The following is a 27,879-nucleotide window of genomic DNA, read 5'->3' on the forward strand; positions in this document are numbered from 1 at the left end:
GTCCTTTTAATACCTGCAATTGTTAAACAGAGTTACCATATGATTTTAAAATATATATATATATATATATATATATATATATATATATATATATATATATATATATATATATTTTATTGATTTCAGAGAGGATGGGAGAAGGAGAGAGAGATAGAATCATCAACGATGAGAAAGAATCATTGATCGGCTGCCTCCTGCATGCCCCACACTGGGGATCGAGCCCACAACCCAGGCATGTGCCCTTGGTTGGAATCGAACTTGGGACTCTTCAGTCCACAGGCTGATGCTCTATCCACTGAGCCAATCTGGCTAGGATACCTTATGATATATATATATATTGATTTCAGAGAGGAAGGGAGAGGGGGGAGAGAGAGAGAAACACATCAATGATGAGAGAGAATAATTCCCAGATGAAGGCTTTTTCAGTCACTGCCTTTATAGACTTTTTCTCTACTATGAGTTTTCTGGTGTTTAATGAGATTTGATCTGTTAGTGAAGGCCTTCTGACATTCTGTACAAGCATAGGGTTTCTTTCCTGTATGAATTATTTGATGCATATTTAGTGTTGCTTTCTGGATGAAAGCTTTCCCACACTTGCTGCATTCGTATTGTCTCTCTCCAGTATGAGATTTCTGATGGATAGTGAGGCGAGACTTCCAGGTGAAGGTTTTTCCACAGTCACTGCATTTATAGGGTTTCTCTCTAGTATGGATTTTCTGGTGTGTTATGAGATTTGACCTATCAGTGAATGCTTTTCCACATTCAGCACATATATTGGGTTTCTCTCCTGTGTGAATTTTCTGATGCACACGGAGTTGTGACTTCTTAGTGAAGCATCTTCCACAGTCACTGCATTTATAAGGCTTCTCTCCAGTATGAATTCTGTGATGGGCAATGAAGTGTGATTTCTGGATGAAGGCCTTCCCACAGTCAGGACAAACATAGGGTTTCTCTCCTGTATGGATTCTCTGATGCACACTTAGTGTTGATTTCTGGATAAAGGCTTTCCCGCACTCATTGCATTCATAGTGTCTCTCTCCAATATGAGATTTCTGATGGATAGTGAGGCGTGACTTCCATATGAAGGCTTTTCCACAGCCATTGCATTTATAGGGTTTCTCTCCAGTATGAGTTTTCTGGTGTTTAATGAGATTTGATTGATCACTGAAAGCTTTCCCACATTCAGCACATGTATAGGGTTTCTCTCCAGTATGAGTTTTTTGATGTGTAGTGAGATTTGTCCTATGAGTAAAGACCTTTCCACATTCTGCACAGATATAGGGTTTCTCTCCTGTGTGAATTCTTCGATGCACATGGAGTTGTGACTTCTTAGTGAATGATTTTCCACAGTCACCGCATTCGTAAGGCTTCTCTCCAGTATGAATCTTCCGGTGTGTATTGAAATGTGATTTCTGGATGAAGGCCTTCCCACATTCAGTGCATACATAGGGTTTCTCTCCTGTGTGAATTCTTTGATGCATCCTGAGTGCTGATTTTCTTGTGAAGGCTTTTCCACACTCACTGCATGCATAGAGTTTCTCTCCAGTATGAGTTTTCTGATGCATATTGAGGTCTGAATTCTGGGAGAAGCCTCTTCCACATTCGCTGCATTCATAAGGTTTTTCTCCTGTATGAATTCTCATATGTCTAAAGAGATATGATCTGTGGAAAAAGGCCTTTCCACACTCACTGCATTTGTAGTGTTTCTGCCCAGTATGAATTTTCTGATGTGTAATGAGATTTGACTTGAGAGTAAAAGCCTTCCCACATTGAGTGCATATATACGGTTTTGCTCTTGTATAAACACACTGAGCTACATCAATTTGGGGTTTCTGAGTGAAGACTTTCTCACTGTTGTTGCATTCATGGGGTTTTTCTCCAGCATGAATTTTCTGATGCTCAAAGAGGTCTGACTTCTGGGTGAAGTTCTTTACATACTCAGTACATACATAAAGTTTCCCCCCAGTATGAATTTTTTGATGGTCGACGAGAACTTGTTTGTGGCCAAGATGTTTTCGACATTGATTATGTTCACAAGCATTTGCTCCTGTATTATTAGCATTCTCATTCTTAGTACAGGAAGGGTTATGGGCAAAATCATTGCCATTTCCAAAAATCTTGCTAAGATTCAATGTTGAATTGCTTTTATTATGATTATGCAAATTTAAAGTATTCTTCAAACTCTTTCCAAATATGTCACAGTTATGGAGTCTTTTAATTGAAGGAACAAGCCTGGTACTCACATGAATTATTTTTTCAATATTTTTACATTCATAGCCCCTCTCTTTAATGAACACTTTCACATGACTTACAGGGTTATTTTGGTTTTCCTGAAATCTCTCTAGCTGGTCATTATCTTGCCATAATTCTTCTAAAATGGAACACAGTGAATCATCTATGATTTGACCAAATTTCTCACAGTGGAATGAAACGTCTCCAGAAATTCTCTGTTGTTGGGTTTTCCCAATATCCTTATCTAAAAAGAAAAAGAAAAAATGAAAATAACTCAAAGAACAAGTAGCAGAGGATAGCGGGTATGTGTAGTTCAGATAGGATGAACACAAAGTTCATATGACAATATTGAAAATAGTAATAATGTAGTGATATAAAATTCTTCTAGAACACTCACTATATGCAAAACTATATCTAATATTTGTGGTGAACTGGGTACCACTGTTGCAAGTGCTTTACTCAAAATAGCTCATTTAATCCTCACTGAACTCTAAAGAGGTAGCTATCATTATCGATCATGTTTCACAGATAAGACAATAGAAGCACACAGAAGTTTATAACTTGCTGAAGATAAAATAGCTTAATAAGTGAAAGAGATGGTATTTGAAACCTGGGAATCCATATTCACTAGTAGGAGGTCTGGATAGTGAGTAGAGAAACCAGAAGAATAAACTAAAGTCTTTTAAAAGAAAGCCTGACATACAAGAAATATTTCGGATTATATGTTCTTATTACATATCAGCTTTAAAAACTTACTAATCTCTCTGATTCTTCTTGCTTTTTCTTTCTGAACCATTATGAGCATCAACATTAAACTGTTATTGCATTCATGGGATTTATAATTTATAGATATACATTCCTTTATATCTATAGGAAAAACTCTTACAATACCAGCCATCTTGACATAGACAAAAAATAAGTAGGTATCTGTGCTCCAACTCTGTAGCCAGTTGCAAGTTTTCATTGGTCCCAGGTGCCGGAAGCCGGTCCATCCTTGCTGCTTGACACAGTCGCTGCAGGATAGAAACATCTGCACAGCTCTAGAAGAAGCCCGGCGGTCTCATGCCATTCACCATCAAAATGCTTCTGCTCTCCGTCTACATTATCGCATATCTAGAGAAGCTGCTCAAGTATTGTGCGTGACTGTGGCCATTGTCCTACTCATTTTCCTAGCCCTGCTACTGGAGTTAATCCAAGAGGACTTAGACCCTGTGACTTATGGCAGATGGATATTACTCAGGTCCCATCTTTTGGCAAACTTTGCTATGTGCATGTTTGTATTGATACCTTTTCTCATGTTATCCTTGCTTCTGCACGTACAGGAGAAGCCTTTAGAGATGTAAGTCAACATCTATTCCAATGCTTTTCCTACCTAGGAATACCAAGGGCACTTAAAACAGACAATGGGCCTGCCTATACCTCTAGAGCTTTTAAAAACTTATGCTCTACATTTGGCATCACACATACTACAGGAATACCCTACAATCCTCAAGGCCAAGCAATAGTAGAAAGGGCTCACCAAACTTTAAAAACACAAATTAAAAAATTACAAGAAAATGAGTTTAAATATTCCTCTCCTCATCATGTTCTACAACATGCTCAATTTGTAATTAATATACTAAATGTAGATTCTGAGGGAAATTCCCCGATGTACAGGCATTGGAACCCTGATCTAACTAAACCTAAAGCCCTCGTCAAATGGAGAGACTTGCTTACAGGAGCCTGGAAGGGACCTGATGTACTTTTAACCTGGGGGAGAGGATATGCTTGTATATTTCCACAGGACGCAGACTCACCTGTGTGGATTCCAGACTGTCTAGTCCGACCTTATGTCTCACCGCCCGCCATCTCTGCCTCATCATAGCACACCTGACCAGTGCCCGTCTGCAGCAGATGTGCAGCCCTGAGCTGGAACAATCTGTCCATTGGGAGGATCACATGTGCCTCCTTTTTGTCTTTCCACATGTCCCAGCTTTGCCCCACATCTCCTTTCCTTTTTCCTTTTTTTTAAAATCTAACTACTTGTTTGCTGGTTCTTTGGCCTTTCTCCTTCTTTCCTGAACACAGCCTCTTCTAGAATCTCCCTACCCTACTGTTCCAGGAAGGGCACCTCCCTTTTATGCCGTGACTAGGGATGCTTGGTATATGCCCCATACATGGAGTTGTCTTGTGCCAAGAGCCTGACATCCTGGGCTGAGAAAGCCCTGTTCCGGGACTCTCCTTTGTCCTGTATTGGCCCCTCTTACCCTTGTGCCAAGAGGGACCCTCTTCTTACAATCCAATTGCCCATAGCTATTGCCTGAGCTCTCTGTTCATGCTGAGGTTGAAGCCTCATGGTGGCTGGTACCATGGATCTGTCTCTCACCCAATAGCGTGAGCTGGGCCCTCCCTGGAGAAGAAACCTGGGTTCCCCAAGATATGTGATCAGTGCCGGGGCCCCACCAGCAGGCAAGGGGATCCCAAGGCAGTTGTTGGGCATGGAGGCCAGAGGGACATAGGCTACCAAGGAGACAGAACCTCACCTCACATCACCCTACTTGGCCCAGAGATGGCTGGTAGTCAAAGATGGGTAAGACCCCACAAGGTGGGGCAACCTAAGACAGGCACAGTCGGGGACCAGTAGGAGAGAACTTGGGGTTCAACAGAGGTGGGGCACAGATCCTCACCCCCCCCAATGGTTCAGGGGCTTGAACACTCGCCCCTTCTGAGGAAGGTCTCCTGTCCCCATGGCTGCTTCCTGCTTCCCACGCCCAGCTCAGATCAGGACCCAGGTAAAGACAGAGACTGGCTGAGAGCAGCTGCCCTCTCACTGCAACAGGACTTGTTTCCCATTTCTACCTTGGACCACGGGGAAAGGGTCAGCTGGAGGAAAGGGCTGTGTCAGGATGCTGCCTTCTTCCCTTTCTTCTCCCTCTTTTTTCTAAACACTTCCATGCCTTGTAGTTCTTTTGCTTTCTCTTCTTTTTCTCTCTACTACCCCCATCTTCCATATCAGCTGACCCAGAGGTCACAGCTTACTCCTCCTCGGACACCGACACCACCATCAACCACGGCCCTGATGGACCCTTTGATGCAGCCCTTCAACTCGCTGACACTTCGGGAAGCCCGTCGCCAGTGATGCCGCCCGCTAGCCAGACCAACAAAGACAATCAAACCAACAACTTGAGGACAGCTGTAATCCCTTGACTGAAGAGGCCGGCAACCTTCTACAGGAATGGGGCTCCTTGTGCACTCCATCCACTATGTTTATAGTTATGCTCACTGTCATTGCTTGCCAGTCTTCTTCCGAGTTTTAAACGGCCCAATCTGAGAGGTGGCCACTGATTTGCATGCGCTATCATTTAAAAAATAAAAAAGGGGGAATTTGCCGGAAGCCGGTCCATCCTTGCTGCTTGACACAGTTGCTGCAGGATAGAAACATCTGCACAGCATATGTTTCAAGGGACCTGGCGTATATAGCATACTGTTCTTAATATGTTTGCTCCCCTTAGCGCTGTGTGTTTTAACCAAGGTCACCTCTCCAAGAAAGGTTGTTTCCACAGGCAGGGATTTTTCCCTGAAGTTAGGGAGGGGATGAAACTCCTTAACTAAGTGCCAGGCGGGTAGTTAATCACTTTAACTACAAACAATCATGCTTAAGCTATATAATCTTTACTCCCTGGAATGGAGATAAGAAATGCCCTAACCTTTGCAATAGAAATTGACAGGATTAAAATCAACTGGTATAAATACGGATGTAACAAGACAATAAACAGCAGAACCTCTCTGGAGATCCAGACCAGAACTTGGCTGGAGATCCTAGCTGGAGATCCTGACTAGGCTGCTGATCAACTGAACACTGTCTCCTTGTCCTTCCTTCTTCGCCGACTCCGTCTACACCTTTGGGGACCCCTGGACCCGCTGGGGTTGGACCCCAGCACCCAGGAATGAATGAATATATATATATATTGATTTCAGAGAGGAAGGGAGAGGGAGAGAGAGGTAGAAACATCAATGATGAGAATCATTGATCAGCTGCCTCCTGCACACCACACTGAGGATCGTGCCCCCACAACCTGGGCATGTGCCCTGACCAGGAATCTAACTGTGACCTCCTTCCTGATTCATAGGTCGATGCTCAACCACTGAGCCACGCCAGGCTGGGCGGAATATATGCTTTTAACAAGTATAAAATAAGAGGGAAAGCCATCTATGGCAGAAACTTCAAGCCATCCACCAAAATCTATTTACCACTCCTTTTATAGGAACAGAATATAGGTTAGCATTATATTGGCCAGCTTCACTTTGTTCTCACCAGTGGAGTATGAGCAGAAGTGATAAGGTCTGAGCAGGTCAGATCTTAAGATAGTGGGTAAATCTTCTCTATTTCTCCTTTCCCTTCCCACTGGACACTGTGGCTCACGAGCTGCGGTTTGCTGACCACTGCATGGCAGAACAATGATTTGGAACATGGTACCTGAGTGATGCGCCAGGGTTAGAGTTGTCTTGTTAAATGAACCCATTCACCTCAGAATTCTTATATGAGAGGATATACATTTATATTAAACTTATTTTATTCCTCTGTGTGTATTCAAAATGGATTGTCCTTGATACTAGTTCTCATTTCAGCACACCTCTAGGGAGGTTGTTTCTGCTATGAATATATAAAGAAATATGGTACCATACACATTGATACTCAAAGTGGCACAGTTTTGTGTTATAGCAGAAAGAATTAATACACAAAGACTGAAATTATTAACAGTGCATGCAGTTGTCTTCCCTTTCCAAATATATTCTATGGTCTTAGCAGACACTTGAAAAATCCTTCTGAAAGACAGCAAAATATCCTCCTCTATCTCCCCAAATTCAATAAATGTAAGTTAAAATTTACCAAATAAGCTCCATGTTTCATTTCGGAAAGTGGAAGACTAAGTGTGCCAGTTATCAATTTTTAAAAAAATACATTTCTTTATTGATTTCAGAGAGGAAGGGAGAAGGAGAGAGAGAAACATCAATGATGAGAGAGAATCATTGATCGGCTGCCTCCTGCACACCCAGTACTGGGGATTGAGCCCGCAACCCAGGCATGTGCCCTTGGCTGGAATCGAACCTGGGACCCTTCAGTCCACAGGCTGACGCTCTATCCACTGAGCCAAGCTGGCTAGGGCGCCAGTTATCAATTTATTGCTTCTCAACTTCAAATTTATGCTTTCTTGTCCACTCTACAAAAATGGATCTGGGTCTCTTTAAGTGTGTTTTTCCTTTGCCAGCTGGTACAATGATGAGCTTGGTCATTAGAGGGTAATGGAGATACATTTCAGGAGGAAGGGGGTTTGCTTCCTGGTTCTAGTGGGCTCACTCAGCACACTTTCAACAAGGGCAGCTTGTCCAGCACCAGGCTCCTGCGGCGTGGGTGACTTTGCTAACATCTGGCTTCTGATGCACATGCAGCTTCCCCAGCAACCAGGTCTTGCAGTGTGGGACACTTCTCTAGAGCTCAGCTCCTGGCTGTAATGGGTGACTTCAGCACCCAGCTCCTGCAGCACCGAGTGATTTACCTTTGCCCCCCTCTCAGATGATTGGGAGTGAAATACCTCCAGAAAGGCACTTCCCCATGGTCAGTTTTCTCTGGAACCACAGAAGGCAGATTTTTAGCAAGTTCTGTCAACATGGCACCACAGCAACTCTTCTGCCATGCCATGAACCATGCAGTGCCTCCCAACGAAGTCTGGATTGCATCCCTTGGAAGCAGGGGAGGCATTTGCTTGGGTGCTCCGTCACAATAGTAGAGGTACTGGCTGTACCTTATTCCCACTATTCTTTTATTCTTTAGAGTTCTCTTTACTTTTACTAACCATCCCTTGTTACTCCAGCCCCACTATAGCTAATAATTCTTTTTCTCTGAGGATATTTTTCCATTGACTTTTAGAGAGAGTAGGAGGGAGGAAGGAGGGGCGGGGGAGAGAAATATAGATGTGAGAGAGACATATCCATTGGTTGCCTCCTGCATGCACTTTATGAACAGGAATGAACCTGGAACTGAGGTTTGTGCCCTTGACTGAGAATCCAACCTAGGACCCTTTGATCAGTGGGTCAACACTATAACCACTTAGCAACACCGGCCAGGGCACTAATAATTCTTTATGTTCAACTCCCCCAGTTTCTCTCTCCCAATAACACCTTGAATTATACAACAGAAACAGGGTCTTAATTCTGGGAACATTCTAAAAACAGAGGTTAAAGCCTCAGTTACCACAAAGTCTAAAATCCTGTGTTTTTCTCTAAGTTCCTGTGAGATGGAGGAGGAGAAAAAGGAAAGAGCTGTGTATGCTGAAGTAATTAAGAGCTATTTCATGGAACAGGGAAATCTGATCACAGGGTGAAAATGCATCATCTGAACAAACAGAGCACAGAATAGAGTCAGATTCAGGGAAGACAATGCACTAGACATGAAGAAAATGCACAGCAAAAGAAGCAATCTACAAAATGTAGGGCAACCTATGAAACGAGAGAAAATATTTGCAAGTCATACATATGATAAAAGGTTAATATCCAAAATATACAAAGAACTCACATAATGCAATAGAAAAACAAACCAACAAACACTAACCCCCAAACCCAACTTGATTTGAAAATGGCCAAGGAACTGAATAGAAAGTTTTCCAAGAAGACATACCGATGAACAACAGGTCCACGAAAAGGTTCTTAACACCACTAATCATCAGGGAAATAAAAACCGCCATGATATCACCTCACACTGTTAGAATGGTTATCATCAAAAAGACAAGATAAAACAAGTGAAAAAAATAAAAAGAATACAATTAAGATACATAGCACAGTGTAAAACTACATACTCACAAACCCATACTTTAGACTGTAAGAGAATACCATGCAAACACAAAGATCAAATACATTAGACCAGTTGCCCATGGGAGGAGACATACGTAATGGATATGTGGAATTGAAATAAAAGGGAAGAAATTTAAAAATACCTGAATGGGCGCTCCTCCTCCAGGGAGCACACCTGTGCCTTTCTCTTTCCCTTCCCTCTCCCGCTCCCTGCACTAGGCACATTACCATTAGTTTCTTGTTTTTTTAAAAAATTTAATTTTTTTCCTTTATTCATTAAGGTATTACAAATGTGTCCTTATCCCCCCATTACCCCCCCATACCCTCACGCATGCCCTCACCCCGCCCCCTGTATCTGTATCCATTGGTTATGCTTATATGCATGCATACAAGTCCTTTGGTTGATCTCTCCCCCTTAGCCCCACCCTCCCCTGCCTTCCCTCTGAGGTTTGAGCATCTGATCGATGCTTCTCTGTCTCTAGATCCATTTTTATTCATCGGTTTATGTTGTTAATTTTTTAATTAAAGTATTAAGGTATTACATATGTGTCCTTATCCCCCTATTGCCCTCCCACTCCCCCATTCATGCCCTCACTCCCCTGGTGTCTGTGTTCATTAGCTTCTTCACTCCCAAGCCCCAAATGGCCCTTTCTTTACCTCAATAACTCATTTCCTAAGCCCATTTCTTCTAGGAATTACTTCTTCTACTTCTGGAATTTACCAAATGTTCTCTTACCAAAAAATACCTAAATGTACAAGGACAGAATCTAAGATAAGGGGGGTGGAGGTGGAGTAGGAAGTATAAAAAGGTTCTAGATAAAATAACATGGTATGTATATGATCCAGGGTACAAAATTAGAGACAGCTTTCTTGTCGAAAAGCCAAGAGAAACCCTAGCTAGTTTGGCTCAGTGTATACAGCATTGGCCTGTGGACTGAAGAGTCCCAGGTTTGATTCCAGTCAAGTGCACATGCCCGGGCTTGTGGGCTCGATCCCCAGTAGGGGATGTGTAGGAGGCAGCTGATCCATGATTCTCTCTCATCATTGATGTTTCTATCTCTCTCTCCCTCTCTCTTCCTTTCTGAAATCAATAAAAATATATTTAAAGAAAAAAGCCAAGAGAAAAAGGGTCATAGATGGAGATGGCATTTAGGTATCAGAGAAGCTTCTGTCAACTATCCCTCAAGCAAGTCCAAAAGTTTAGAATTTCCAAGACAGGTTATCTTCACAGCCTTTGAAAGGTACCAACCTCTCCTACAAAAGTGAGATTTACTTCCATGTTCCCCCATCTGTATGGATCACACTTACTCACCTGAACAGCTCTGATGTGGGGTTTCCCCTTCCAACGTCCATGGTCCTTCGCCTTGCTCCAACTTGAAGATGACCTCTGGTTTGGGAACTTGGTATCCTGTTAATAGATATAATAAAGATTGGGTCCAGCTAAATGGGTTTCAGGGACCTTTCAATGGTACTTCCATTTGTTCTTCAGAAAAGTAATCACATTTCCCTGGGAATAGAGTAATAATAATAATGCTCAAAACAGACTGAAGAATCTAGACAAATAAAAAAATGACATCATTGCACACTTGAGATGCCCCAGAGCACTCAGCAGCTGAGAATGGAAATAGCCTCACTGAGGCCCCTGGCAGACACATAGGTTGGCTGTACTTACCCACTGAGAGCAGGTGGCTGTAGTTCTCCAGTGTCACATCCCAGTACAGGCATCTCTGAGCAGGGTCCAAGTGCTGCCATTCGTCTCTGCTGAAGTCCACGGTCACATCCTCGAATGACAATGAGATCTGTAACAACACAATCCTGTTCAAAACATGGTCAGCATGGGGGTGTGGGGGGGGATAGAGGGAAGATAGATAGGAAGTTGTTTTTCATGACTTTTACCATAATTATCATGTAGGATTTTCACTCAGTACCTAGTTTTGCATTTTATTTTGTGAGAGAAAAAGCTTATTGAAGTAGCTTGACATTCATTGTGTGCTACATTCATTCATTTATTCGAATATTAATTCATTTTTTTCAAAAATGATGGTCAAGACAGATTCTCTTTAAGTCCTCTAATTAATGTAGAAACTAGAAACAATACATTTACTGATCAATTCTGTGCTAGGCAATGTCAATAGAGTTGAATAAAATAGAACAAATTAAAGACTTAGACACCAACATAGGACACAAAGGGTGCTACAAGGCATTTGGAAGAAATGCATGGCCCTAGCTGGTTTGGCTCAGTGGACAGAGTATTGGTCTGTGGACTGAAGGGCCCTGGGTTCAATTCTGGCCAAGGGCATATGCCTGGGTTGTGGGCTAAATCCCCAGTGTGGGGGCATGCAGGAGGCAGCAGATCAATGATTCTCTCTCATCATTGATGTTTCTATCTCTCTCTTCCTCTCTGAAATCAATGAAAAATATTTTTTAAAAAGAAATGTATGGAGCAAAGGCAAACAATAAAGCCTTTAAAAGATTATATAGACAAATATCTTCATGATCCTGGATTAAGAAAATAATTCACAAAAAATGCAAAAAACCCCATTAACTATAAAGAAAAAATTGATAAGCTTATGTACAATGAAGTTTAAAACTTCTATTCATTTAAAAGACATTATAAGACAGAAAAGGAAAGCTGCAGAATAGAAGAAGATATCTGCAACACATATTACTGACAAAGGCTCATATTTAGAGGATGTAAACAACTCTCACAAACCAATAGGAAGAAAAGACCCCGCCCAGTAGAATAGTGGGCAAAGGATTTCAACAGGCATTTTACAAAAGAGGAAATCCAAAGCATCAACAGGCACATAAAAGGGCTTAACCTCCCTAGATAACCAGGGAGTGCAAATCCAAACCACTACACAACCCCTAGACCAGTGGCTCTCAACCTTCTGGCCCTTTAAATACAGTTCTTCATGTTGTGGTGACCCCCAACCATAAAATTATTTTCGTTGCTACTTCATAACTGTAATGTTGCTACTGTTAGGAATCGTCATGTAAATATGTGAGATGCAGGATGGTCTTAGGCGACCCCTGTGAAAGGGTCGTTCGACCGCCAAAGGGGTTGCGACCCACAGGTTAAGAACCGCTTCCCTAGAATGTCTTCAGTGAAAAGGACTGAATATGAAGTGATGAAGACAAGATGGTGCTATGAGAACTCTCACATAACTAACGGATGGCAGTAAATTGGTACAACCATACTGGAAGCATTTTGGCTTCATCTGGTAATGTTGAAGATATGCATAGACTAGGACACAGTGATTCCACTCATGGAAATATGCCCAATTGGAATATGTGCACATATGCAGTGGGAGGCATGTTCAAAAATATTTACAGCAGCACTATTCATGATAAAAAAAGTACAAATTAATAGTAAATTTTAAAAAAATCAGTGTTTAATATACCAATAACAGTATCAACCATCTTTATGGAAAAATGTTAAGGAAATTTTCTTTGTTGTTTTTCTTTGCATCATCTCTAAGCATATACCCCACTAGACTCACACACAAACTAATCGGGAATGGTTTTCTGTGCTAGGGAGACCTGGGGTGTTGAGAAGAGAACCAAATTAATGTATTAACTGTTCAAAAAAATTAACTTAAAAATTACCAATGGGCCCTAGCTGGTTTGGCTCAGTGGATAGAGCATTGGTCTGCAGACTGAAAGGTTCTGGGTTCGATTCTGGTCAAGGGCACATGCCCAGGTTATGGGCTCAGATCCCCTGTGGGGTGCCGGAAGCCGGTCCATCCTTGCTGCTTGACACAGTCGCTGCAGGAAAGAAACATCTGCACAGCATATGTTTCAAGGGACCTGGCGTATATAGCATACTGTTCTTAATATGTTTGCTCCCCTTAGCGCTGTGTGTTTTAACCAAGGTCACCTCTCCGAGAAAGGTTGTTTCCCCAGGTAGGGATTTTTCCCTGAAGTCAGGGAAGGGATAAAACTCCTTAACTAAGTGCCAGGCGGGTAGTTAATCACTTTAACTACAAACAATCACGCTTAAACTACATAATATTTACTCCCTGGAATGGAGATAAGAAACGCCCTAACCTTTGCAATAGAAATTGACAGGATTAAAATCAACTGGTATAAATACGGATGTAACAAGACAATAAACAGCAGAACCTCTCTGGAGATCCAGACCAGAACTTGGCTGGAGATCCTGGCTAGGCTGCTGATCAACTGAACACTGTCTCCCTGTCCTTCCTTCTTCGCCGACTCTGTCTATGCCTTTGGGAACCCTGGACCTGCTGGGGTTGGACCCCAACACTAAGGAGCACGCTGTGGTTAAACCTCAAGCAGAGCATGATGGCTTCGGCACTGAGGTATGTCTCCAAGTTCAAGTCCTTTGTGATCTTGTGCTTCACCCCGATACTGCTGCTGCCACTCATCATTCTGGTGCCCACCAAGTTTGCCAGGTGTGCCTACGTCGTCATCCTCATGGCCACTTACTGGTGCACGGAAGTCATCCCTCTGGCCGTCACCGCCCTCTTGCCTGCCTTGCTTTTCCCACTCCTCAAGGTTCTGGACTCCAATCAGGTGTGTGTCCAGTACATGAAGGACACTAACATGCTGTTCCTGGGAGGCCTCCTCGTGGCAGTGGCCGTGGACCGCTGGAACCTGCACAAGAGAATCGCCCTGCGCACACTCCTCTGGGTGGGGACCAACCCTGCACAGCTGATGCTGGGCTTCATGGGCGCCACCGCCTTCCTCTCCATGTGGATCAGCAACGCAGCCGCCACAGCCATGATGGTGCCCATAGTGGAGGCCGTGCTGCAGCAGATGCAGGCCACGACCACAGCCAGCGAGGCCGGCCTAGGTGAACTGGAGCTGGTGGACATTGGCAAGACTGGTGAGCTGCCAGGGAGCCAAGTGATTTTTGCAGGCCCTGCTATGAGACCACAGAAGAATTGTGACAGGAAGAACATTTGCAAGGCCATGACACTGTGCGTGTGCTATGCGGCCAGCATGGGAGGGACTGCCACCCTGACCGGGACAGGACCCAATGTGGTGCTCTTGGGCCAGATGCACGAGCTGTTTCCTGAGAGCAAAGACACCGTCAACTTCGTCTCCTGGTTTGGATTTGCCTTCCCCAACATGCTGATCATGCTGCTGCTCTCCTGGTTTTGGCTCCAGTGTATTTTTATGGGATTCAATTTTAAAAAGGTTTGGGGCTGCGGTCTGGAGGAAAAGAGTAGCGAGAACGCTGCCTATGAGCTGTTGCAGGAGGAATACAGGAAGCTGGGACCCTTCTCCTTCGCCGAGGGCAACGTCCTGCTCTGTTTCCTCCTGCTGGTCACCCTTTGGTTCTCCCGGGACCCAGGCTTCATGCCTGGCTGGATGTCAGTCGCCTGGATGGAGGGCGAGACAAAATATGTCACCGACGCCACCGTGGCCATCTTCGTGGCCATATTACTATTCATTGTGCCTTCGCAGAAGCCCAAGTTCAACTTCTGCAGCCAGGCTGAGGAAGAAAGAAAGACTTCGTTTTATCCGCCTGCACTGCTGGATTGGAAGGTGGCCCAGGAGAAAGTCCCCTGGGGCATTGTGCTGCTGCTGGGGGGCGGGCTCGCTCTGGCGAAAGGATGCGAGGCCTCGGGGCTGTCTGAATGGATGGGGAAGCAGATGGAGCTCTTGCACGTTCTGCCCCCAGCAGCCATCTCCTTGGTCGTGTCCTTGCTCATTGCTGTATTCACCGAGTGTACAAGCAACGTGGCCATCACCACCCTGTTCCTGCCCATCTTTGCCTCCATGTCAAGTTCCATTGGCCTCAACCCGTTGCACGTCATGCTCCCCTGCACCCTGAGTGCGTCCTTTGCCTTCATGTTGCCTGTGGCCACGCCCCCTAACGCCATCGCGTTTGCCAACGGACACCTCAAGGTTTCTGACATGGTGAAAACAGGAATAATGGTGAAGATAATTGGAGTCTTATGTGTGTTTCTGGCGATCAACACCTGGGGACGGGTCATGTTTGACCTGGACAATTTTCCTGACTGGGCTAATGTGACTCATATTGAGACTTAGGAAGAGCCTCAAGAGCATAACACAGCCCTGCCTTCCTGAGGACTCCCGAAGCTTCCGGCAGTGGGGGGCAGGCAGGAGGCAGCCGATTCATGATTCTCTCTCATCATTGATGTTTCTGTCTCTCCCTCTCCCTTCCTCTCTGAAATCAATAAAAACATATTTTTAAAAATTTTACCAATGGGACCAAAATGGAATAGGCATGTTTTTTCCTTGCTTCAACTTGGTAAGTACAGCTAAAATCCCTGGGCATTATATGTAAAACAAAGATAAGAACACTCTGTCAGTTGGAGAGACAAGGAAAACTGGCTAGGAACCTCAGAGCCTGAGGACTGCAGTGATTTTCCTGAATTTTCTTTTAGCCCCATATATACTGGACTAAGTGCTGTGGTAACTGGCAGCCCAGAATGCCAATCGTCACAAAAACTGCCCCAAGAAAGACTGCTCTCTCTAGTCAGAGTCCCAGGAAATGGGGCAATGTAGCAAGAGAGAAATTTTTCGATAATAATTGCCCTACTCCAGCCAAGCATCACAGGAAAAACTGTGGCCCCACCACCATTCCCATCAGCAAAGGCTGAGTGGGGAGCTTCGCCTTTCATCCTTTCCATAGTGTCAAGTTAGGCTAAGTGGGGAGCTTGGATTTCCACCCCCACCCAGTAAGGAGGTGCCTTCTGCCTCTCCACCTGGTGGAAAGCCTGATAGTCCATCCTTGCCCAGCAGCAGCAAGCTGCTCATTCCCTTCTGGGATGTCAGAGGAGGCCTAGTGGGAAATCTGAACTTCTGCCTCCCTCAGGCATTAAGGAGGAGATTCTCCTTTTGTAGCAGAAGAGAGTCAGAAGGGGGCTGCTAAACACAAGATTTAAGTAATATCTAGAGTTTCATACTTCCCAAAGTATCTAGGACATAATTGAAAATCAGGCATCAATGTGAAGAAGCAGAAAAATCTCAACTTGAATAAGAGAAGTCAATCAACAGACACAAACACTGAGATGACACAGATGTTAGAATTAGCTGACAAGATTTTTAAAGTAGCCATCATAAAAATGCTTCCATATACTTAAATGCCAAAATAGAATGTCTCGGCAAAAAAAAATATAAGATATAAAAGAGAACTGAACGGCCCTAGCTGGTTTGGCTCAGTGGATAGAGCATCAGCCTGCGGACGGAAGGGGCCCGGGTTTGATTCTGGTCAAGGGCATGTACCTTGTTGCAGGCTCCTCCCAGGCCCGGGCCCTGGTCGAGGCCTGTGCAGGAGGCAACCAATCAATGTGTTTCTCTCACATTGATATTTCTGCCTGCCTTTTCCCTCTCTCTTCCACTCTCCCTAAAAATCAATGGAAAAATATCCTTGGGTGAGGATTAAAAAAATAAAAACAAAGATAAAAGAGAACTGAATGGAAATTTTAGAACTGAAAAAATACAATAACCAAAATTTAAAGACTCAGTGGATGAGCCCAATAGCAGAATAGAGAGGGCAAAGTAAAGAATCAGGGAACCTGACAATAGGACAATAAAAATAATCCAATCTGAGCAATAGAAGGAAAATTGACTGGAAAAAAAATGAGCAGGGTCTCAGGGACCTGTGAGACTATAAGCAAAGATCTGGCATTCATGTCATCAGAATTCCAGAAGTAGAGGAGAAAGAGTGTGTGGCTGAAAAAGTATGAATCAAAATGTAATTTTAGTGACTTGAGCAAAAAGATTTAAGTGTAGAAATTTCACCACAGCAGTTTTAATCATAACAGAAACCCTGAAACACTTTAAATGCATATATAGTAGACTGGTTAAGTTAACTATAGTTTATCCAAAAGACATGATGCTATGCATCATGTGTATATGAAGAAAAAGACTGACTGCCTAGAAAATTATGTTAAACTGCCAAGTTAATATGGAGGCAACTTAAATGCTATATAAACTGGAGGTATATAATGTATATGTGTATGGTATGTATGCACACTCACAGCCCCACACATATGCCCCCACATATGCACTCATGCGCATACAAAGGGGAAAAGAGCTGAAAGGGAATAGAGCTATATGTTAACACTGGCCAATTAGGGGTAGTGCTGAATTTACAAGTAATGTTTTATTCTCTTGTAGTTGCTTACCTGAATTTTCTAACATTTTATTGTCAAATTATGAAATAATAAAAATAAATTTTAAAAATTTAATATTATCCTAATTACCACATGACCTTGAGCCTCTGTGACATGAGCCTATCCCATAGGTGACAGCGTCCACAGGACAGTCTGAAGGAGGGGGCTGTCTGGTAGGGTCTGGCTCTGTCATCGTCTTCCTGTTTATTGAATCTCCAGGGGAACTTTTAGTGGGATACGTGGTCCAGGCTGCAGTGTGGCGAGGGTGGAGGACACGCTCTGGAGACTGGGTTCCAGTCCAGTATTTGTCATTTACAATCTCAGCCACCAGGGCAAGTCACGTCCCTTTTCAGGCCATTTTGTTCATCTTTGAAAGGAGGAAGAACTAGAAAGGCCCTGGAGACTGTGGTCACCCTACGACGGAAAGAAAAGGGATTTTTCTGTCTTAGATCAGGATAGAGGAGAAATCAGCAAATCCTAAGAGACCAGAGGAAAATGAGGCTCTAGTGGGGATCGGCTGAGCATCTGCAAAGAGCCAGTGGAGAGTGAAGGGTCTGTGCTGGGAGCCAGGATGTAAGGTCTCCCTGGCTAGGGCCTGCAGACACCCTGCAGGGAACGGCCTGTCTCCTCCAGGTATGGCGCTGTCCCTCCTGTCCCACCTTTCCTCCATCAGACATCACATTCTCCTCTGGGTGAGGGACGTGAGCCACGTGGTGCTTACACAGCAGGAGGATGATCTGTCTTAGAGGCAGCCAGTCCGGAATCTGATGCCCCTCTAACCCACCTGCCCCTGCCCTGAGGTCCTGGTGACAGGTCGGGAGTATTTCTTTACTGAATGAATTCCTGCCCCTGGAGTCTGCTCCCTTCTCACCTCACACAACCTGCCATGTTCCTCTGCAGCCTGGGACCAATTCCCCTGGGGAGAGCTCTGGTTGGCTGGCATGTTCACTTGGGCCTCAGCCCTCAGGCTCTCTTGCTTGACAACTCGCTCTTCCCAGGAGTCTAGGGCCAGACAGCATCTGTGGACTCAACCAGAGCTTCTGGGACCAGAAGGAAGATCTTGCAGCCTTCACTGTGGGGTCTGGTCCAGGAGCTCCAAGGAGACCCCAAGAAACCTGGAAAGACAGTGTCCATATGGTTAGTCAAACCAGCATTCACCCCAGAAATGCTTCCTGGGGGCACCAAGGGATAGCTCGCTGTGCTGGACATTGTGGAAGAGAAAAGTTCAATAAAACCAACACCCACTATTAGTATAGAATATGGGAAAAACTCGTGAGATTTGTTGTAAAATAAATGAGGGTTTGAATTCCAACTCTGGGGAAGTCACTTTTGCTTGAGTTTCATCTTAAGACAGGATAAAAATACCTGTCTCGTATGGTTGTTACAGTTAAATGAAGTGAGGCTTTGAAAGTACTCTTTCACTTAGCACCTAGAACACACACCATTAATTAAATATCTACACTAATAAAAGAGAAAAATGGTAATTGGCGTACGACGATACCCTTTTCATTGGCTAATCAGGGCTATATGCAAATTAACTGCCAACAAGATGGCGGTTAATTTGCATATGTAGGCACAATGCAGGGAGGCGAAAGGGAAAGCAGGAAGAAGCCCCCTGCCACTGACAGTGATCAGAAACCCAGGGGGGAGCTAAGAGCTGGGGGGCAGGGCAAAGGCGGCCCTGGGGCCGCCTTTGCCTTGCCCCCCAGCCATGATTGGAGAATCAGGCGCCTTTGCCGCCCTGGCCAGTAATAGCAGGAAGTAGGGGTGGAGCCAGCGATGGGAGCTGGACACGGTCGAAGCTGGCAGTCCCGGGAGCTAGGGGTCCCTTGCCTGGGTCTAAAGCGGAGCCCACGATCGTGGGGCCGCTGCAGCTGCGGGTCCCCGCTGCCCGAGCTGGACGCCTCAGCCAGAGGCGTTAGGCCTGGGCAGGGGCGGAGCCTGCAACCGCGGGGAGCTGGGGGTCCCCTGCCCAGGCCTGACACCTCTGCCGGAGGCCTCAGGCCTGGTCAAGGGGCCGATCCGGTGATTGGTGATCGGAGGGTGATGAGGGTCAACTCCTCTGGCCGAGGCATCAGGCCTGGGCGGGGGGGCTGAGCCGGGGATTGGGGGGATATGATGGTCCCCTTGCCCAGGCCTGAAGCCTGGGTCAGAGGCGTCAGGCTTGGGCGGGGGGTGGAGCAAGCGATCAGAGGGAGATGGGGGTCCCCTGCCCAGGCATGATTCCTGGGCCAGAGGCCTCAGGCCTGGGCGGGGGCCAGAGCCAGTGATCGGGGGGAGATGGGGGTCCCCTGTCCAAGCCTGACACCTCTGGCGGAGGCATCAGGCCTGGGCAAGGGGCCGATCAGGTGATCAGAGGGTGATGGGGGTCTACGCCTCTGGCAGAGGCATCAGGCCTGGGCAAGGGGCAGAGCCAGCAATCGGAGGGGTCTGGGGGTCCCCTGCCCAGGCCTGATGCCTGAGCCAGAGGCATCAGGCCTGGGCTGGGGGCAGAACCAGTGATGGGGGGAAATGAGGGTCCCCTGCCCAGGCCTGACACCTCTGTCAGAGGTGTCAGGCCTGGGCAAGGGGCCGATCCTGCGATTGGAGGGTGATGGGGGTCAACGCCTGAGGGCTCCCAGTATGTGAGAGGGGGCAGGCTGGGCTGAGGGACACACCCCCTACACACACCCAGTGCACGAATTTCGTGCACCGGGCCCCTAGTTGCTATTATAACATGCCAGGCATATTTTACTAGATAACTCATTTAATTTTCACACTCATCCTGTGGACTATTATTATTATTATTACTAGAGGCCTGGTGCATGAAAGTCATGCACTGGGGGAGGGAGAGGGAGAGGGGGAGTCCCTCAGCCTGGCCTGTGCCCTCTCGCAGTCCAGGACCCCTCACTCCTTACTGCCTGCCTGCTCACTGCTCCTTACTGCTCAGCCCACTGTTCCTTAGCGCTGCTGCGGAGGCAGGCTTCTGGCTGAGCGGTGCTTCCCATGTGGGAGCACACTGACCGCCAGGGGCAGCTACTGCGTTGAGCATCTGCCCCCTGGTGGTCAGTGCACATCATAGCAACTGGTCTTTCTGGTCGTTCCAACTGATCGTTTAGGCCAGGGGTCCTCAAACTTTTTAAACAGGGGGCCAGTTCACTGTCCCTCAGACTGTTGGAGGGCCGGACTATAGTTTTAAAAAAACTATGAGCAAATTCCTATGCACACTGCACATATCTTATTTTGAAGTAAAAAAACAAAACGGGGACAAATACAGTATTTGTATTTGCATGTGGCCCGCGGTCCGTAGTTTGAGGACCCCTGGTTTAGGCTTTTATTATATAGATTACCATTTACCATGAGATAGAGCCAGTCAGAGATACTAAGAAATTTGCTCCAAGATCACTCAGATTAGGGGGAAGGACATAAACTCAGGTATACCTGGCTCCGAAGTGCATTTTCTTAACTATTGTGCCGTAAGGTATTTTATACAAGGCACAGTCACAGTAAACATTAGTTCTGTTTCCTGCTGCCTTCACAGTGCTTCAGCTGAGAGGTGACCATGTCACATGTGCATAAACCAATCTTCTGTATAATTCAATGTACATTATGAGCAACTTGTAGAGCCCACCCTCTTATGCTAAAGATGAAAATGTAAACTCATTGCCTGCCCCCCTCCCTCCAATTCCCATCTGGGCTTTGAAAACCAGCATGTCTGCACAGGCTCCTACATCATCAACTGACACTGACAAAAGTGTGTCCCAAAGGTGCCATCAACTGGTTTCCATAGAAAAGCAACCATGGATCTGCTTAAGGCTCCTTGGGGGCCAAACCTGACTGCTTAGAGGACCCTGTAACTCACAGCCCATATATAGAATCAGTGACTCCCATAAAATCCTCAACAATAGACCTTCCGGTCCATCACTTCTCAATTCACACAGTCCTGCAATTACTGATGTCCACAGGTGCAAGTCAATGACTCCTCTAGGCCCCCGAAATCTGACTCCCAAAGACTGGTAATCACAGGTGAATCAATCATTCAGCATCTCAATGTCCCAACCAATAAGTCTCATGGCCCAATGAACATTTAATTGAGTTAGAAAGGGGTATTCATGAATGATGGGTGCTGGCAAATTTTCCAACCAAATGGAAAACACAAACATTGATCCCATCTCACACCCCACATCAGAATAACTTCCAGTTGCATTAAAATTTAACTTTAAAAATTAAAACCACAGCCCTCGCTGGTTTGGCTCGGTGGATAGAGTGTCTTCCTGCAGACTGAAGGGTCCCGGGTTCCATTCCAGTCAAGGGCACATGCCCAGGTTTCAGGCTCGATCCCCAGTAGGGGGCGTGCAGGAGGCAGCTGATCCATGATTCCCTCTCATCATTGATGTTTCTATCTCTCTCTCCCTCTCCCTTTCTGTCTGAAATCAATAAAAATATTTAAAATAAAAAATTAAAACCATAGCCCAGCCGGTGTGGCTCAGCGTTTGAGCATTGACCCATGAACCATCAGGTTATGGTTCAATTCAGGGCAGATGCCCAGGTTGTGGGCTCTATCCCCAGTAGGGAGCGTGCAGGAGGCAGCCAATAGATGTTTCTCCCTCATGGATGTTTCTATCTCTCTATCCCTCTCCCTTGCTCTCTCTAAAACATATTTAAAATGTAATGACTCATTTAAATAAAAATTTCACTAGGATTTTAGCAAGCCTAGAATTATGATAAAACATAAGAAATATTATTTAAAATTTTAAAACAAAAAAATGTTAAATTTAAGGCATATATTTGTTTAAGCATGAAATGGGGAGAACTCACTAAGCAAGAAAAGACACTAAGAACCTGTAAAGAATAAAATCTTATATTTAATCAGATTATTATTCCTTCTAATTATATATAAACACACCTTATAAAAATAAACATATAAAGAGACAAAAGAAATATAATGACAAGAAATGACACAAGGTTAATATCCACAAATTAGTAAGAAAGACAAGCCACCCAAATGATAAAAGAGCAAAGGATAGAAAAATTTTTAAAAAATATGTACATTTCAATGGCTAATAAAGAGGAAAAGACATTCAACCACTAGTTGGCAGGAAAATACACAACAAAATAAGCTAGATATCATTGTGTTTGGCTCTGAGAATGGGGAAAATTTAAAAAGCACTAACATTCAGTGTGGGAGAGGATCTTGGAATGAGCTGTTTTATAGGTTGCTGGTGGGAGTTCCAATTTTACAAGTGTTAGAAAGTAACCTGGTGGTATGTATTGAACTTAAAAACATCCATTCCTGCACCTAATAATCACTCAGATGGCAGTCTCTCTCTGTAGTTATGAAATCAATAACAAAAATGTCAACTTTTTTTTTGCCCTAACTGGTTTGGCTCAGTGGGTAGAGCGTGGGCCTGTGGACTGAAGGGTCCCAGGTTCGATTTCGGTCAAGGGCACATCCCCAGTAGGAGGTGTGCAAGAGGCAGCTGATCGATGTTTCTAACTGTCTATCCCTCTCCCTTCCTCTCTGTAAAACATCAATACAGTATATTATTTTTAAAATTCAACTTTTTGAGATATCAAATATCGAAGTAACCAAGGTATCAGAGAGAAAACCACAGCAGAAATTAGAAAACATTAGAAGTGAACCATAGTGAACATGTTACATATCAAAACTTGGGACATGGAGCTAAAGTGTTCCCAGGGGGAAATCATGAACTTAATGCTTATATTACATCATAAAATTGTAATGATTGAACATTAATGAGATAAACATTCAGTTAGGAGTTTCAAAATAAGAATTTTTTAAAAAAGAAAATAATGAAATCAAGGGCAGAAATTCATGACACAGAAAACAGATACAGGAGGACCAACCAATTCAAAGGCAGGTCCTCCCACTTCCTCTGCCTCCTAAGTGACCTCATGGAAGCCCCTTCACTCACCCTACAGGGCACCATCACTGAGGACCAAATCCACGTGATAAAACCCACAGAATTCCGTGGCTGCTTTCCTGGCCCTTCGTCGCCACCCCTGTTAAACTCAGGCCAGGAGCCCTAAGTGTTGAAAGTGCACTGGAGGGCCTCTTCCATCCTGCACATGCTCGGTGTCGCCTGGGGAGTGATCTGCAATGCCACCCGGCGCACTCGCGACCTCTCCGTGCGTGTGCGTGTCTGGGGGAGTAGAGGGGCCTCTCCAATTTGTTTTAGTGACTTTTGTCCGGCAGCTAACATGGCTGTCCCGGAATCTCTCTCCGGGAGTTGCCATCTTGGAAGGGTGGTCATTTCTGCCTTGGAGCCTGTGGTCCCCAGCCCGATCTCCCCCCCCCACCCACCCCCTCCCCCCCTGACTCCCCCTCCCCCCCGTGGTACTTCCCGGGAGCCAACGGGGCCAGATCTCGGGCTGTGCCAACCGGACTTCTCCCCTGTATGGTCCCCAGCCCGGCGCTGTGCCCTCCCAGCACGCAGGTGCGGGCACTCAGCTGTATCCCCGGGCCCCGGCCTCCATCCCAGCTGCAAACAGTCCTCCCAGCAGCCGGGAGATCGGTCCGGGTCCGGCCCCGGCCGCCGCCCCTGCTCAGGGGACTGAAAGAGCCCCATTTGGCGCACAGAGCCCAGGGCGCCGCTGCTTGCCCACCTGAAGGCGCCCCAGTCCACCCGCCGGCTGAGGGCATCGCCCGATCCTCGGCTGTCACCGACCCTGGGTCGTTGCCCCCGGAGGGGGTGGGGGGGAGGAGGACGTGTCAGATTTAGGCCAGGAAGCGGAAGTCATCCGCAGCGGGTGAACCACGCTGGGCGGGGAGCTGAAGTGATGGAGTGCCAGACACCTGGTATCTGTGCCAGGAGTACCTGGGGGGCCGGTGACGCCTGTCCTGGAGCATGTCATCCCATGTTTAAAAAACGGTTAATCGACCTTTCTGGTTTTTCCTTATATAAACATTAAGGCTAAAGTTCTACTACTAAAGATCCAAGTTTTGATTCCTTTTCGTTAGTGTTCAATTTCAAGTGCTCATGTATAACTTTCTTCTCCTTTTCACCCATGCATTATGTAGAAGTCCACTGTCGGACCTGCAAAAAATGCTTTGAGCCCTGGCCGGTTAGCTCAATGGTTAGAGCGTTGCCACCACGGAAGGGTCGCGGGTTGGATTCTTGTTGCAGGTTCCATCCCTGGGCCCCGTCAGGGCGCCAGCGTGAGGCAACCCATCGATGTGTCTCTCTCACATCCACCTCTCTCTCTCTCTCTCTCTCTCTCTCTCTCTCTCTCTCGCCCTTCCACTCTCTCTAAAAATCAGTGAAAAGAATATATCCTTCGGTGAGGATTAACAACAACAACAAAATGCTTTGAGACCCAAAGGCAAGGGAATGGGTACTTTATTCAGCGGGTGCGGCAGAGAGAAGAGCCCAGAGCAGTGCCCCCTGGAGCGTGGGGACTTTTCTCTGCCAGAGGAGTTTTGTAGGGGAAGGAAACCAAAGCATCAAGTGCAAGTTCAGTGGGCTTTGACCCGCAGGTGTGCAAATGCAGCCGGAAGGAGCAGTTTACAATTTGGGCCACGCCAGTCCGCAGCATCCTGTTTTCAGAATTAATGACTCAAAGAAAGAATTCAGAGGGAGTGCAGAATATTTTACAGTTCCTCACACCATCTTCCGTTTCCCCAAACACAAAGTGAATTAATTGGCTGTTCGTGACTGCTGTCCTCATTGCGCTGTAGTTTGAAGATGTTGTCTGAATGATGTTATCTTTGAAATTTCTTGAAACTTGCCTTAAGGCTTAAGTACAGAGACATGGATACATGGGACAGACTGTCAATTGTCAGAGGGCTGTAGGGAGGGAGGGCCTGGATGAAAGAAGGTGAATGAGTTAGTCAAAGAACATATATGCATAAACCATAAGCATAGACAACAGTGTGGTGATGGCAAAAGGGAAGGGGGGACCGGGGCTGGGTGGAGGTGGGCAAAGAGAGTGAAATGGGGACATCCGTAATAGTATCAACAATAAAAATGAGGTAAAAAAAAAAAAAAAGCATGGGCCCAATTTTCAAAAATGTGTCATCTCTGGATTGAAAAGACTGTGTACCCATGGACACAGATAATAATGTGGTGACGCCCTAGGGGGGTTGGGGCAGGGTGGAGGGAGGCAAATGGGGGATGATGGGGGACAATAGAGTCAACAATAAAAATATTTTAAAAAGAAAAGACTGAATTTTCCAGTTGTGTTGAGCATCTGTGTTTATTGGTTCACAAGGTTGTTTAGAGCCCTTTAAAATGTGTATCTCCTTCCTGATTATTTTCTTCTGCTTTCCCCAGGAGCTACTGAGTGAAGAGAGAGATTCTCCTACTGCAGTGGTCAGCAAACCACAGCTCGCGAGCCACAGGTGGCTCTTTGGCCCCTTGAGCGTGGCTCTTCCACAAAATACCACATGCGGGGGTGCACGTACAGTGCGATTGAAACTTCGTGGCCCATGCGCAGAAGTCGGTTTTCGGAAAGGAGATAGACGAAACAAGTATACAAGACGAGTGTGGATGGGAGAGTTGGAAGGGGTCGGCCTCAGCGAACGTACCTCAATCAGACTGAGGACATTTTTAGCAAAGGCCAGCTTAGGAGGACCCTAATTAAGTTAATCACAATGTACCTACCTATATAGTTTAAGTTTAAAAAATTTGGCTCTCAAAAGAAATTTCAATCGTTGTACTGTTGAGATTTGGCTCTGTTGACTAATGAGTTTGCCGACCACTGTCCTACTGTATTGTTGATAAGTCAGGTTTTCACAGCACCAACCAATTTGTACTTCCTATATTTTGGAACTTTTACTATTAAATGCAGGTAAAGCTATTTTGTTGTTGAATTGATACAGCCAAATCACTTCCCCAAAAGACTGTAACATTTCCTGCTCTCACCAGCAAAATATGAATTCATGGAGGCAAATCTCCAGCAGTGGCTGTCCATGCTCTCTTTAACCTTTGCCAGTCTAAGGGCTAGCCCAGGGGTGGGCAAACTTTTTGACTCGAGGGCCACAATGGGTTCTTAAACTGGACCGGAGGGCCGGAAGAAAAGCATGGATGGAGTGTTTGTGTGAACTAATATAAATTCAAAGTAAACATCATGACATAAAAGGGTACGGTCTTTTTTTTTTTTTTTAGTTTTATTCATTTCAAACGGGCTGGATCCGGCCCACGGCTGGCTAGTAGCATCAAACTGCTTTAATTTGCATTTCCCTAACTACTTGTGCAACTGAGGATGTTTTCCTGTTGGTTGACCATTTCGATTTTGACTTCTGCCATTCTTCAAATCCTTTGTCCAATTTTCTTTGGAGTGATTTGTCTTTTTCTTATCAATTTGTAGACTCTCTTTGTACATCAGGGTTATTAACCCTTTCCTGCTTTGCAATAGTTCCCCCCCTAACTGTTTTTGTTCTTTGCGTTTTATGTGTCCTTTGATCTGTAATTAGAAAAGTCTAAGCTTTCTTTTCTGGCTTCTGTATCTCCTGTCTTGCATGGTGTTCCTTCCTCATTCCAGGTCGTCCTAAAAAGGTAATCTTTTTTTAAGGATGAATGCAATAAAAGTTCATTTTAATAAATATCACGTAGTTTACCTGTGGCCCATTAAGTGCATTTTATTTTATTTGTGTATGTGTGCATCTCACTTTACTGTTTTTTAAAAATTAATTTTTTTCAATTACAGCTTCCATTCAGTATTATTTTATATTAGTTTCAGGTGTATGGCATAGTGATTAGGCAATCGTATACTTTACAAAGTGGTCCCCTGATATTTCCAGTACCCACCAGGCCCCATCCATAGTTATTAAAATATTATTGACTACATTCCCTCTGCTGTACTTTACATCTCTATAACTATTTTGTAACTACCAATCTGTACTTCTCAACCCCTTCACCCTAAAAACAGTCTTAACATTTATTTCTATTTTATTGTCTTCATTTTTTTGCTGGAACTTTTAATTTACTTGGAATTTACTCTGGTATGTGGCGTGAGGTCAAGGTTAAGCTCTGTTTTTGTTGTGTCAAATAAAAACAAATCCGGATGTAGATATGAAGAGACTAATTAGAAAGGAAGACTGTTGCAATAGGGAGAAAGCTCCCATCTCAGAAATCTGCAAGCATCTCATAACCAAACAGGAAAAGGCCCTTTCTTTGATTGCCAAGATAAGGAGAAGGCAAGCTGAGATAAGCAGAATGTGTGGAAAGGCTGCACAAGCAGGGGAATGACCAGTGGGTTCTGACAGGTCAGCTCACTCTTAGGAAAAGCTGAGAAGGGGGGCCCCTTTTACATTTTTTTGTGCTCGCTCAGGCTTGGGGGAAAGCAGAGCTGAGGAGCCTGTAGGAAAGAGACAAACCTGACTGAAGTTAAGCAAACAAGCATTTTGTACCAATTAATCAGTGTTTGTGAGGCAAATAATTGGAATTTGGAGGGTCTGTATCCAAACTTGTTGTAGGTAAGCAAGAGGGACATCTGTGGGTCCTATCTAAGTCATATACAGAAGTGAGCTTCTTTGCAGTAAGCCATTTTCTGGAACACAAAGAGCAAGGAGATTTTGTAATGGTTGCAGGAGTTAGGTCAAATTCATTATCAGCCAAGACCCTTTATGGAACACATTGCCTTGCATTCACTGAATTAAATACCATTTCTGTAATATAAGGTCACAAATATGTTTCATTTCATCTGAACTCTATTGTGTCTCTGTAATCTGAATTTTTGTTCTTGCAAATGTATCTTTCCA

The 27,879-nt window shown here is 45.0% G+C and overlaps 2 protein-coding genes across 7 annotated transcripts in view; one reads left to right on the forward strand and one right to left on the reverse strand.

Moving 5' to 3' along the window:
* Positions 1-337: 337 nt before the first annotated feature.
* ZNF41 (zinc finger protein 41) overlaps positions 338-27,879 on the reverse strand; it is a 49,478-nt gene continuing 21,936 nt past the window's right edge. Inside the window, exons 1-5 of one of the 4 annotated variants that reach the window (XM_059680420.1) lie at positions 23,784-23,871; positions 18,049-18,292; positions 10,733-10,859; positions 10,373-10,468; positions 338-2,476 (exon numbers count right to left, since the gene is read on the reverse strand). In XM_059680420.1, coding sequence (XP_059536403.1) covers positions 423-2,476; positions 10,373-10,468; positions 10,733-10,859; positions 18,049-18,120 — 2,349 coding nt within the window. In that variant the 5' untranslated portion in view covers positions 18,121-18,292; positions 23,784-23,871 and the 3' untranslated portion in view covers positions 338-422. Of the gene's footprint in view, positions 2,477-10,372; positions 10,469-10,732; positions 10,860-18,048; positions 18,293-23,092; positions 23,384-23,783; positions 23,872-27,879 lie in introns of those variants that run through there. The other 3 variants (XM_059680422.1, XM_059680419.1, XM_059680421.1) reach the window with 3 other exon arrangements.
* Positions 13,369-15,138, forward strand: LOC132223937 (Na(+)/citrate cotransporter-like). Of its 3 annotated transcripts, none has more exons than XM_059678966.1 (2): positions 13,369-14,811; positions 14,950-15,138. In XM_059678966.1, the coding sequence occupies exons 1-2, from the start codon at positions 13,369-13,371 to the stop codon at positions 15,082-15,084; spliced, it is 1,578 nt and encodes a 525-aa protein (XP_059534949.1). In that variant the 3' UTR covers positions 15,085-15,138. The 3 variants fall into 3 exon arrangements, with proteins under 3 accessions (XP_059534949.1, XP_059534948.1, XP_059534947.1); XM_059678965.1 differs by having other exon boundaries at positions 13,369-13,736; positions 13,788-15,138; XM_059678964.1 differs by having other exon boundaries at positions 13,369-15,138.

Source organism: Myotis daubentonii, chromosome X (assembly GCF_963259705.1).
Source record: "Myotis daubentonii chromosome X, mMyoDau2.1, whole genome shotgun sequence".
Lineage (NCBI taxonomy): Eukaryota > Metazoa > Chordata > Mammalia > Chiroptera > Vespertilionidae > Myotis > Myotis daubentonii.

Coding starts and splice junctions, on each gene's coding strand:
- LOC132223937 (XM_059678964.1), top strand. CDS start 13,369: ATGGCTTCGGCACTGAGGTATGTCTCCAAGTTCAAGTCCTTTGTGATC.